Below are 13,471 nucleotides of genomic sequence, written 5' to 3'. Positions count from 1 at the left end.
GTCTTTTAAAATACCTAAACCAGCAGTTCTCAATTCTCTCCTCAGAGAACCCCAGCTGTTCCAGAGCTACCACACCTGATTCAATTTTAACAGTATATGTCTAACCAGAATAAATATCTCTCTCTGGTTCTTCAAAGGGTTCTTTGTAGAACCTTTGAGATTGAGAAATGTTCTTAATTTAATATAACCATTCTCCATAAAGGTTCTATAAATAACCATTAAAAAGGGTTCTTTATAGCACCAAAAAGGGTTGTAATAATAGCGGAACCCTTTTGGTGCTATGTAGAACCTTTTTTAAAGTTATTTTTAGAACCTTAGGGAAGGTTTCTTTATAGCACCATAATAGTTCCATTTAAACCTTGTGAACATGGTTCTTTATAGAACCTTCAAAAAAGGGTTCTATATAGTACCAAAATAGGATACACTATCGTTATGAGCCAAATAACTATTATTTGGCACTATATACTGTAGAACCATTTGTTTTTAGTGTGCAGTCCACATAGCACTTCAGCAGGTAATCAACTATCTGGCAGTTAGTGAGCCAACTAGCAGTACAACAAGAGAACATGTCTAACAACCAAGAAAGAAGTGGTCAACATGAATATAAGATCACAAATCCTTTGCAATTGGCAGAATCTATATTGCTGCTAGTGCCTTTGGCCCAAAGGAACGGTTATACATACCATGTTGCCAGATTAGATTGTATTTGCATATTGTATTTTCATCAGGATCCAAAATTCTGTATTTTTTATTTCTATGAAATCGATACGATCAATCATTAACTCAGCTTCCTACTGCACACTTTAATAGCTACAAGTGATAAACAGTGTGTCCTTGCCTGTAGAATCCTCATCTGCAATAAGAGTTCATTTACAGTGTTATAGGAATAACTAAATATCTTCCACATGTCTGAAGCAAAAGACATCAGCAAATGTTCTGCCAACGTTCTGCAATTGTTCTTCTTCCAAGCTCTCAGTCATTGATTTGAAAATAAACTCTTCATTCTCTAGAAATGAAATGGATCTTTTCAACCATATGTGGAGAATCAAGATTACCAACGTGCTGGAGTTTCTTATTCAGTAAACAGTAGTTTCTCCATGCAATATGATAGTGTGTCAGTCATTGACCGGTTCTGGAAAAGTTGGAGTGAAGGTTCCTGAGAATCTGGCCTATTCCTCATCCAATTTGAAGAAGACCACCTTTATCGAGTAGATCGTATCCAAAATATAGATCACCAGGTTGATCACGGTCATGAACGTCACCACAACCAGATTGTCCCAGGGACAGGGGGAACACGGAACGGGCCGGGGGTTGTTCTCGAAACTATACAGCGGCCAGATGACCATGGCAGTCATGTACATCATGGTGGCCAGAATATTATAGACCGTGAGCAGTTTGTCAAACGAGAAGGGGAAGAGCGACAGCAGCTGACCGACGGTGAGGAAGATGATGACGAGTGCGAAGATGAAGCAGAGGGAATAAACCGCCACGCACCACTGCAGTCCCGGATGAAACAGAAACCTTGCCGGATCCAGCGACGTAAAGATAATACAGGCCAGCAGAGTCTCCAGGATCTTGAGGAGGCCCGGGACAGTGGACAGGAAGCCACTGATCTCACCACCGGGCCGGAGGCGGGCCAACACCACCTCGCCGACGTACAATCCAAAACAGAGTAGGGAGCTGACGGTGGCAGCAATCTGGCGGTAGCAGGTGGGGCAGGTGAAGAAGGTGGGGTAGATGATGGAGGAGGTGAAACACATTAGTGTGGCCAGCACGGCGAAGGCCGTGGTGAAGTCATCCCAGGAGATGGGCACCTTAAGATGATGAGGAGGGGAGATGTGAGGAAAGGTTATGTCTAGGGCAAGAGTTTTCCTGAAAAATATGTTTTCCTGAAAAACATGCAACTGCTACTACTGCTTTACAATAGAAATAGACATTAGAAATATATAAGAGAGATACACATAAGCTACGATACACGTGAGCCACAAATTCCCCTCCCACCAATCTATTCCATCAAATCCAGACAGTAAACATTCCCCACCTTGGCGCTGAAGCGGGTGAACTCCATGATGAGGATGAAGAGGGAGAAGAAGCAGCAGAAGCACCAGGTGAACATGCACCAGTCCCAGTGTGTGGAGAGCACATGGCCTGCCGAGGCCACCAGACTGAAGGTGATACAGGTGAGGACCACCTCCAACATACGGATGATGCCCACCGGCAGGGTGAGAGACCTCAGGTCCAGGTTCACCATGATGAGATACTGTTGAAGGATCTATCTAGGGACTGGGTGACTGTTTACTCACCAAGGGTTCCTTGACTTGTTGTTTTCCTCTCTCTTTCTTCTGGCTAATGTTCTTCTTTCTGTCTCTCTCCTTTGCTCTCTTTTACCAAATGCACATATTTCACATTTGAATGAATCACTGATTCAATTAACTGTGTTCATTTACTGTTGCCTCTTAAAGACTTGCATTCTCCTCTTCATGGAAACTCACCCAGTAATTTTCTGCTGTGTCACTTTCTTTTCTCCACTGTGTCACATTGACATCTCCACTCCTCCTCCCTCTCCTACCGTCTTTGTCTCTCTGTGCATTCCCCTGCCGACTAAGGACCTTCCAGTAAAGCACTACAATTCCAAGGGAGGCAAGACCTTCTCTCATTCCTGCCTTATCCAAGTCTCCTTCCCCATACTGTGGAGACCAGAGCATGCCTGTGTCGAGCCAAACTCCTCCTGTGTTTATGATGGTGTGTAGCCCATAGAAATAGAGTGAATAGAAAGGGCCTCCTCATTCATATCAATGATTGCGGCCATTGCGAGTGTACCCATAGGCTAGGTTGACGATAACAGAGGTTAGGATAGCTTAATAATTAAATGCAAAAGCATTCTAAAATAAACAAATTCATTGCACCAGCGCCTGAATGAAAATGACTGAGAGAGAATGGTAGCAGTACAGAAAGTTCACCTTCAAAGTGGAAAATAAATACAACGGAGGTGAATTTCAGACTATTACTCAGCAAACAAATAGATTAACTGTTTTACTGTCATTTTATTCAAGTTGTCTACAGCCACTTTATAACATGATTTCCCGACCGCTGGTCATGTTTTCAATGCTAATCCTATAACCGAAAGGTTGGTAGATCAAATTCCCGAGGTGACAAGGTAAAAATCTGTCGTTCTGCCCCTGAACAAGGCAGTTAACCCACTGTTCCTAGGCCGTCATTGTGAATTTGTTCTTAACTGACTTACCTAGTTAAATAAAGGTTCAATAAAAAAACATTTCAATTAACATTCTTGGAAATAATTACCTTGGAAATAATTACCTTGGAAATAATTACCTTGGAAATAATTACCTTGGAAATAATTACCTTGGAAATAATTACCTTGGAAATAATTGCATCACAATACCAGGCAGCCTTTGCGAGTGTACCCATGAGTTTAGAGGTTCCAAGCCCGTTCTGTTCATTCTATTTCTATGGGGTATCCTGCCCTCTCTTGGCTTAATTGCACGTTTTACGACCCAGTCTTATCTGGCTCGCCCACGCCACACATGATGGACTCTGGTCTCTGTCAAAGGTAAACTTCAACACTGACCCAATCCCTGGGAGTGGGACCATATCGAACCTGGGTTCAAGTAAGATTTGAAATCTTTAAAATACTTTGAGCATTTGATTGAGTCTACTTGGAAAGACAGTGGGGTTCACACCTTTGGAACTATTCTATTGGATCCATTGTGTCAGGTAAGCTCAATCAAGCACAACTACAGCATTTGAAAGATTTCTGATACTATTTGCACCCAGCTCTCGTCCAAGTGCACATCCCCCAACCAGGGAAACCCAGGCTTTTGAAGTAACCTCACGTTTGTTCAGTTTAATGTTCCTAACTTGACTTAAGCTCTTTTTTGACACTTGATGGCTATTGACTAATATCCTCATCCATGTTCTTGAGAAAGGGAGAGAAAGAGATGGAGGGAAGGGGGAGCAGTGGTAGGCAAAGGATTTGTAGAGGAACTATTCTGTTTCCACTGAAAATGGAAATCGAAGAATGTTCTGGTTGATAAAGATAATATGATATCAAATCAAACTTTATTTGTCACATGAGCCGAATACAACAAGTGTAGACCTTACCGTGAAATGCTTACTTACTTATATGCATACTACTGACCCAGTTCAGAGTGTACCATACCAACTTTGAATGTAACATTCTAGATTTTTGGAATCATTTACAAAATGTATTACATTTGGATTCACTGGTGCCACTAGGGCAGTTTAACACAATAATGAAAAATGACCGAGATTGTTTTGATTAATTGACTCTACTGCCAATGTTTGTCTATGGAGATTGCATGGTTGTGTCAACAGCAGCAGCTGTCTCAGCTGAAGGACAATGATCCCTTTAAATATTGTCAGTGCATTGCCTAACTCCCTCTCACTGTTATATACCCTCATATTCTTCCTCCTTCTCCTCTCTCTATATACTTCTCCTTCTATCTCACTCTCCCTCTTCTCTCTCTCTATTTCTCTCTCTTTCTCTCTCCCTCTCTCTATATCTGCCTCATCCATTTTTCACTTTTACCTCCCTCTTGATCTGTGCCAAGGAGACAGCAGCAACATAACTTCATTTCTCTTTTGAACAAATCAATAATCCCTGTCAAAGGTTGCAAGACAGAAGAAAAGATGTGGACATAAAAGACCTTGACTTCATTACCATAATCAGATCAGGAACCTCCATCATTCTGTTGGCTTCTGTTTTGGAACAATGATTCTTCATTCGTCACTTAACTTAATTTCTCTCATGGAGAAAGGAATAACCCCTGCCATATGTATCACAAAACAAAGTGTGGGCATGAGAGACCTTGACATCATTACCATAAACAGATCACCAACCACAATTATTCTGCTGTCTTTTTAGAAATTATAATTAGTTTAGCAGCCTCAGAATGGCCCAATATGTTCCCTATCAAATCGAATCTGTGGTAAGCCACGGTCCGTGAGGGATTCAGATGCTGCCTGTGTAAGAGAGTGATGTCATCCAGGTGGGACGGAGCGGAGTGTGGTTGAGACTTATCTCGCTGTCGGCTTCCCCGCCGCACTCAGCAAACACAGAAAGAGACATGAAAGCAAAGCCCTGGGCTGGACTTCGACATCCCATGCCATTTCATCCAATGGGCCTCTCATAGCAGACACACCCTAGCAAATAGGGAGAGGGAGGGAGCGTTGCTGAATGTCCTTTAACAGTGTTGTAGAAAGAGAATAGGTGTTAAGCAAATGTTTTCTTTATTTTATTGTTATATAACATTATTAAAACAATTTGGGTACGTCAGCTAAATGTCAATAGTTGTGTTTTACTTATTTACTTATTTAACTGAATTCTGTCATATCTGTCTGGATTGCATGTTTGTCAGGATTAGAGAGAGAGAGAGAGAGAGAGAGAGAGAGAGAGAGAGATGTGATAGCCGACAACTGCATAGCAGATCTGTTTTTATTTGGGCCATGACAAAGGTGTAACATCGTTGGAGCTGTCAAATCAGTAAAACCAATGATCAGCTATGCAGTTGTGGGTTATCGGGGGTTAACGCTGAACTGAATCAAGGCCAGAGAGACAGAGATGAAATGGAGAACAGAATATGAGAATAAAATGAACATATCAAGAACAGCTCTTTGATCTTTCTATTCACTTTGATTACAGCCCATGTGGACTGCGTAGGGCGCACTGCAGAGTTCCTGGTGTATTTTAAAGACGGGAAGACAAAATATACATTGAATCTACTCACGGATCCAAGCGTTCAGAACATTCTTATCTACCTCATGGTTTGTGAATTGCTAGCAGTACTATAACCCTCATTTTTTCAATGAAGAAGCATTATCATTCACAATGTAATCTTGCCCAGTAAAACGGTTATTATCCACCATACAGAGACGTTCTCCCAATACCAATTAGTGTTCCAAAAAAACAGCATGGTTACAGTATACAAAAGCAAAGTTCAGTCTATTGTTTAAGATCCGGCAAGGTGTTTCGGGGCCAGTTCTCAGGTTGGGTAAGGTGGGTGACCTTTGACCTTTGTCCTAAGCCGGGGTGACGAAGAACACCAGCCTGAAAGAGTAGACCGTGTCCACAATGTAAACCACAAGGTTGAAACAGGTCATGAACGCCACTACAACCTGGTTATCCCAGTAGCAGTTGCGGCCACACCCGCTGGGTCTGCTGTGGTTGTTCTGGAAGCTATAGACAGGCCATATCACCACGCACGTCATGTACATCAGCACGGCCAGCACGTTGTAGCCCGTCAGCACCTTGTCGAACGGGAACGGGAAGAGCGACAGCAGGCGGCAGATAGTAAAGAGGATGATGATGAGGGCGAAGATGAAACATAGCGAATAGACCGCCACGCACCACTGGAGCCCTGGGAACCGCGAGTAGGAGCCATGGTCCAGAGAGATGAAGATGATGCAGGCCACGAAGGCCTCGAGGACCTTGAGGAGGCCCGGGACGGTGGAGAGGAAGCCACTGATCTCGCCGGGTTTGGCCCGGATCAGGCCCACCTCCGTGGCGTACAAGAGGAAGGCCAGACAGGAAATGACGGTGGCGGCGATCTGCTTCCCGCAGGAGACACACGTGAAGAAGGTGGGGTAGATGATGGAGGCAGCCAGCACCTGTTAAAGCCCAAGACAATAGATGATGATGGTGGATGAATAACAGCAATGGAATTGAATAAACAACATCAGAGTTTGAAGACAATAACATGGAATGTCAGTGGACTTAATTGACTCATTAAAGTTGTCAAAGTTCTATGCGTATCAACTGATACTTCTACTTAATCTACTACCAATGTAGCTCCTACTCAATAAACCATTCCAAAATATTGGCAAAGCTACAGGAACTCCAACGCACACCTTATTAATGGTTAAAGCCTTTCCTTTAATTGTAATTATCCAATTTTCTCACTGTTCTGACTAGAGGTGATATATGGACTACACTAGAGAAAAAGATAGATTAGCTGCCTTGCTGTTGTGACATACTGAAGATGAGATCATCACTTTGATCAATAACTTGTTCTAGTTCAGTGGAACTAGCAATTAGAAATGACTATTACTACATCAGTATCTGCTGGCGTCTATGTCTCAGTATAAGTTCATTCGCAATTAGTGTGAGAGTAAATGTATGCACACGACTAGCGATTGCTGCCATTATTGGATCGACCAACAACTCTAAGTGGTACTAAAATATTGCATGTTTCATTTAACCACATCATGTACCGTATGATAACAACAACTGTCTGATCAAGGTCCAGGGCTGATACTCACTATATAAGGGCAAAATATATTTATAAAAAGGTAAGTAGCCTTATCTCGGCCAGAACGGCCCGTAGGTGCTGGAACCTAACTCCTGTTTCGGAAGCATGAAGCAGTGTGATGTACAAGTACACCTCCTCGAACAGAAGTCTAATCTATGGCAGGGAAGATTGATGTGTAATTTCCCAAAAATCGCCTTTTAATTTATTTACAATTACACAAAAGTAAACTACACACATCCATCTCTACTCTAGTTTTCAATGCTTATATTGTCTCAAATGTAACTGTCACACATTGACACTAATATGTATCTGGATTCTACCCCTTATAGTCTAACCCAAAGACAAAAGACGCCGTGGACGTTACCCACCATGAGCGTGGACAGCATGGCAAAGGCGGTGGTGAAGTCATCCCAGGAGATGGGCACCCGGGCATGGAGGGTGGTGAACTCCATGATGAGGATGAGGAGGGTGACTAAGCAACAGAAGACCCAGGTGAACATGCACCAGGCCCAGTAGGATGAGCCGAAGTGACCCACCGAGGCCACCAGGCTGAAGGAGATACAGGTGAGGACCACCTCCAGCATTCTCACGATGCCCACGGGCACCGTCAGGGTCCGCGTGTCCAGGGTCACCATGGCGATGCTAGTTCTGGTCAAATCCGGCTGATGAGTAGAGTACTGTACGGCGGTTGTACCTTTTAACCTACTCAAACCGATTGTAGATGTCTATTTTTTGTTTTCTCACCGAGTTTTTTTTACTGTTGATCTCTTTGCACCTTGATCTCTCTTCCACTTCTTTGGACAGCTCTCTCTCTCTGAGCTCCCCCTGCCTCCTCTCCCTGACTTGACTCAAAAACTATTTTTTCTCTACTTGTCACACCTCTCTCTGACACTCTCTGTCAGTCTCTTCAGGCTTCTGTCTTCTTCTCTTCCTCTCCTCTTCCTGTATTCGATCCTCCTGTATCTGATACTCCTGTATGTGATCCCCTGTAAAGTCTGGACTGCTCTGACAGGGCCACGGTACTGTAGGAATGCAGAGAAGGGTGTAGACTGTTTGCCACTTCCTCTGCTTCCTTATCAGGCCTTCCTCAAATGGTACTCAGGTGAATGTTTGATTATAGGCTTTGTGTGTGTGTGTGTGTGTGTGTGTGTGTGTGTGTGTGTGTGTGTGTGTGTGTGTGTGTGTGTGTGTGTGTGTGTGTGTGTGTGTGTGTGTGTGTGTGTGTGTGTGTGTGTGTGTGTGTGTGTGTGTGTGTGTGTCAAGCCCCGGATGTCAATGCTGTGTGATTATGAAGGGTGTAGTTGGTCACCCTTTTCTTATCAGTAAAAGTGAATAATACCTCAGTTATTTAAGTAGTACATATACTGAGCTGATCTTGCTGTGTATTATACCATAGCCTACTGTATAATGTATACGATACGATATACTTCATTGTCCAGTTACATTCATTTCATGACGTCAGCATACAAATACACTAACACAACACAATATATTACATGCAGTACAGAAACACTGGAAAGCACACAAGTCACACATTAACGTTTTCACATATTCAGTCTCTGCAGTCTACTGTCCGACCATGTATTGTGCCTACATCTGTCTTATGTCCCACTGTTCAGCAGCCTACATCTGTCCTATGTCTCACTGTTCAGCATCCTACATCTGTCCTATGTCTCACTGTTCAGCATCCTACATCTGTCCTATGTCCCACTGTTCAGCATCCTACATCTGTCTTATGTCCCACTGTTCAACATCCTACATCTGTCCTATGTCCCACTGTTCAGCATCCTACATCTGTCCTATGTCTCACTGTTCAGCATCCTACATCTGTCCTTTGTCTACCTGTTCAGCATCCTATATCTGTCCTCTGTCTCACTGTTCAGCAGCCTACATCTGTCCTTTGTCTACCTGTTCAGCATCCTATATCTGTCCTTTGTCTACCTGTTCAGCATCCTACATCTGTCCTATGTCTCACTGTTCAGCAGCCTGATGGCTGATGGAATTAAACTTGTCCTGTTCCTATTCTTGCTGAACCTATTCTTCCTTCCGGAGGCCAGCAGCTCAGAACATTGGGTAGGATTGTGTGTGGGGTCATTTATGATGTGCTTTTCCTTGTCTATCATAGAGGCCCTGAAGCCCCCTGCACTGCAATCCACAGAGCTTGGACCCCAGTTATGCAGTCCTCCTGAGGATACCCATATTAGCCACTGACAGTCCAGCGTACCAGGCCAGGAAACATATAGTCAACACACTCTCTACATGACAGATGTTGTTGGTATTTTTTATTCCTGTTCTGGGTGTTTGCATTAAAATATAGTGTGCTGTCCTTGATGGTTCCCAGGTACTTCAAACTCCCCACTCTCTCTTCCTGTTCACCGCCCAGGACTAGGTGGCTCACTGGGTCTGCCTTCCACCAGAAATCAATCACATTGGGGATAGGGTTGGTGTAAGTTATGCTAGGACCTTGTGGATAGAGATGGGGATGGTGTAAGTTCTGCTAGGACATTGTGGATAGGGATGGTGTAAGTTCTGCTAGGACATAGTGGATAGAGATAGGGATGGTGTAAGTTATGCTAGGACATTGTGGATAGGGATGGTGTAAGTTCTGCTAGGACATTGTGGATAGAGATAGTGTAAGTTCTGCTAGGACATTGTGGATAGGTATAGGGATGGTGTAAGTTCTGCTAGGACATTGTGGATAGGGATGGGGATGGTGTAAGTTCTGCTAGGACATTGTGGATAGGGATGGTGTAAGTTCTGCTAGGACATTATGAATAGGGATAGGGATGGTGTAAGTTCTGCTAGGACATTGTGGATAGGGATGGTGCACGTTCTGCTAGGACATTGTGGATAGAGATAGGGATGGTGTAAGTTCTGCGAGGACATTATGAATAGGGATAGGGATGATGTCAGTTCTGCTAGGACATTGCGGATAGGGATGGGGATGGTGTAAGTTCTGCTAGGACATTGCGGATAGGGATGGGGATGGTGTAAGTTCTGCTAGGACATTGTGGATAGAGATGGGGATGGTGTAAGTTCTGCTAGGACATTATGAATAGGGATAGGGATGGTGTAAGTTCTGCTAGGACATTGTGGATAGGGATGGTGCACGTTCTGCTAGGACATTGTGGATAGGGATAGGGATGGTGTAAGTTCTGCGAGGACATTATGAATAGGGATAGGGATGATGTCAGTTCTGCTAGGACATTGCGGATAGGGATGGGGATGGTGTAAGTTCTGCTAGGACATTGCGGATAGGGATGGGGATGGTGTAAGTTCTGCTAGGACATTGCGGATAGGGATGGGGATGGTGTAAGTTCTGCTAGGACATTGTGGATAGAGATGGGGATGGTGTAAGTTCTGCTAGGACATTGTGGATGGGGATGGTGTAAGTTCTGCTAGGACATTGTGGATAGGGATGGGGATGGTGTAAGTTCTGCTAGGACATTGTGGATAGGGATGGTGTAAGTTCTGCTAGGACATTATGAATAGGGATAGGGATGGTGTAAGTTCTGCTAGGACATTGTGGATAGAGATAGGGATGGTGTAAGTTCTGCGAGGACATTATGAATAGGGATAGGGATGATGTCAGTTCTGCTAGGACATTGCGGATAGGGATGGGGATGGTGTAAGTTCTGCTAGGACATTGCGGATAGGGATGGGGATGGTGTAAGTTCTGCTAGGACATTGTGGATAGAGATGGGGATGGTGTAAGTTCTGCTAGGACATTGTGGATGGGGATGGTGTAAGTTCTGCTAGGACATTGTGGATAGGGATGGTGTACGTTCTGCTAGGACATTGTGGATAGGGATGGTGTAAGTTCTGCTAGGACATTTTGGATAGGGATGGGGATGGTGTAAGTTCTGCTAGGACATTGTGGATAGAGATGGGGATGGTGTAAGTTCTGCTAGGACATTGTGGATAGGGATGGTGTAAGTTCTGCTAGGACATTGTGGATAGGGATGGTGTAAGTTCTGCTAAGACATTGTGGATAGGGATGGGGATGGTGTAAGTTCTGCTAGGACATTGTGGATAGGGATGGGGATGGTGTAAGTTCTGCTAGGACATTGTGGATAGGGATAGGGATGGTGCAAGTTCTGCTAGGACATTGTGGATAGAGATGGGGATGGTGTAAGTTCTGCTAGGACATTGTGGATAGAGATGGGGATGGTGTAAGTTCTGCTAGGACATTGTGGATAGGGATAGGGATGGTGTAAGTTCTGCTAGGACATTGTGGATAGGGATGGGGATGGTGTAAGTTCTGCTAGGACATTGTGGATAGGGATGGTGTAAGTTCTGCTAGGACATTGTGGATAGAGATGGGGATGGTGTAAGTTCTGCTAGGACATTGTGGATAGAGATGGGGATGGTGTAAGTTCTGCTAGGACATTGTGGATAGGGATAGGGATGGTGTAAGTTCTGCTAGGACATTGTGGATAGAGATGGGGATGGTGAAAGTTCTGCTAGGACATTGTGGATATGGATAGGGATGGTGTAAGATAGGGATGGTGTAACGTGACAGCCCCCTGTTCAGCAGGAAGTCCAGCATCCACAAGGTAAGGCTAGGGACCACCAGGTGGTGGTCCACCCACCCGGGTGGTAAGGTTGGGGTCCACCAGGTGGTGGTCCACCTGCCTGGGTGGTAAGGCTAGGGCCTTACCTTGTGGGGTCCACCTGCCTGGGTAGTAAGGCTGGGGTCCACCAGGTGGTGGTCCACCTGCCTGTGTGGTAAGGCTGGTGTCCACCAGGTGGTGGTCCACCCGCCTGGGTGGTAAGGCCAGGGTCTTACCTTGTGGGGTCCACCTGCCTGGGTGGTAAGGCCAGGGTCTTACCTTGTGGGGTCCACCCACCTGGGTGGTAAGGCTAGGGTCTTACCTTGTGGGGTCCACCTGCCTGGGTGGTAAGGTTAGGGTCTTACCTTGTGGGGTCCACCTGCCTGGGTGGTAAGGCTAGGGTCTTACCTTGTGGGGTCCACCTGCCTGGGTGGTAAGGCTAGGGTCTTACCTTGTGGGGTCCACCCACCTGGGTGGCAAGGTTAGGGTCTTACCTTGTGGGGTCCACCTGCCTGGGTGGTAAGGTTAGGGTCTTACCTTGTGGGGTCCACCTTCCTGGGTGGTAAGGCTAGGGTCTTACCTTGTGGGGTCCACCTGCCTGGGTGGTAAGGCTAGGGTCTTACCTTGTGGGGTCCACCCACCTGGGTGGCAAGGTTAGGGTCTTACCTTGTGGGGTCCACCCGCCTGTTGGGGGAGTTTGTCACAGACAAGGTGAGGCTGCATGCAGTTAAAAGCAAAGGAGAAGTCCAGGAAAAGGATGTGCATATAAGAGTGAGGCCTCTCCAGGTGTGTCACGGCACTGTGCAACACCATCAGGATTTCATTCTCCACTGGTCTGTTCTTCCTGAATGCAAACTGCATTGGGTCAAGGGCTCTGTCTTTATGAGACCTGAGACGTGTGAGTATCAAATGCTCACAACGACTGATGTTAACGCCACAGGACGATAGTAATTCAGCTCCGCCTTTGGAACTGGTTGCATCTCAGATGTCTTCCAGAGTGACACACTAAGTATGACAGTAGAGTGACACACTAAGTACACAGTCGGTTTCTCAATTAGTGACATTACTCAGTCCTGTGTTTGTTGACATCTGGCATTCTGGTCTCTAACACTCCCGGGTGAAGTTACAGATCTAGGATCAGCTTCCCCTCCACCAAACATAACCGTAAACGAAAATCCACTCCAAAACTACATTTTGGTATTTGTTTCATTAGTCCACTTTTGATACAGTCCCAAAATGTTTTGCATGTCAGCAGTCGAGTTTAAGATGTTGGACTTTCAACATGAAAGACTGTCACCGGTCACATCATGATAATGCAAAATGGAAAATCACCATGATGATGAAAAAATAAATACCAGAAGATACTAAAGATCAGTGTCTAGGGGAAACTTGACCCTACTCTTGGTCACCAACAGAGCCAAAACACCTGTGGATCTGTCCAAGTACAAATATTCTTTGAAGAAGCAGGTCAACGGTGTGTTACAGGTGATCCAGAGAAAGTGCTGGGGAACGGGAAACTACGGTAAGATAGCAAGGAGAGAGAAAGAGAAAAAGAAAGAAGGAAATGCATAGAGAGGAGAGAAAGAAAGAAAAGAGAGAGAGAGGTAGGTAGGTAGGTAGGTAGGTAAG

At 44.9% G+C, this 13,471-nt stretch overlaps 2 protein-coding genes across 2 annotated transcripts; both read right to left on the bottom strand.

The window, feature by feature from the left end:
* Positions 1 to 783: 783 nt before the first annotated feature.
* LOC109886192 (myeloid-associated differentiation marker homolog) lies at positions 784 to 2,825 on the bottom strand. Its single transcript, XM_020477930.2, has 2 exons — positions 2,042 to 2,825; positions 784 to 1,814 (listed from the first exon to the last, which is right to left on the bottom strand). Exons 1-2 carry the CDS (start codon positions 2,249 to 2,251, stop codon positions 1,170 to 1,172), a joined length of 855 nt encoding a protein of 284 aa, XP_020333519.2. The 5' UTR covers positions 2,252 to 2,825; the 3' UTR covers positions 784 to 1,169.
* A 1,236-nt stretch (positions 2,826 to 4,061) lies between these two features.
* Positions 4,062 to 8,348, bottom strand: LOC109886191 (myeloid-associated differentiation marker-like). The gene is made up of 2 exons (XM_020477928.2): positions 7,658 to 8,348; positions 4,062 to 6,648 (listed from the first exon to the last, which is right to left on the bottom strand). The coding sequence occupies exons 1-2, from the start codon at positions 7,922 to 7,924 to the stop codon at positions 6,061 to 6,063; spliced, it is 855 nt and encodes a 284-aa protein (XP_020333517.1). The 5' UTR covers positions 7,925 to 8,348; the 3' UTR covers positions 4,062 to 6,060.
* Between the last annotated feature and the right edge of the window lie 5,123 nt (positions 8,349 to 13,471).

The sequence above is a fragment of the Oncorhynchus kisutch genome, unplaced genomic scaffold (genome assembly GCF_002021735.2).
Source record: "Oncorhynchus kisutch isolate 150728-3 unplaced genomic scaffold, Okis_V2 scaffold909, whole genome shotgun sequence".
In the NCBI taxonomy this organism is placed as follows: domain Eukaryota; kingdom Metazoa; phylum Chordata; class Actinopteri; order Salmoniformes; family Salmonidae; genus Oncorhynchus; species Oncorhynchus kisutch.
The sequence above is the reverse complement of the archived record's forward strand: the minus strand, read 5'-3'. Positions and strand labels throughout refer to the sequence as shown.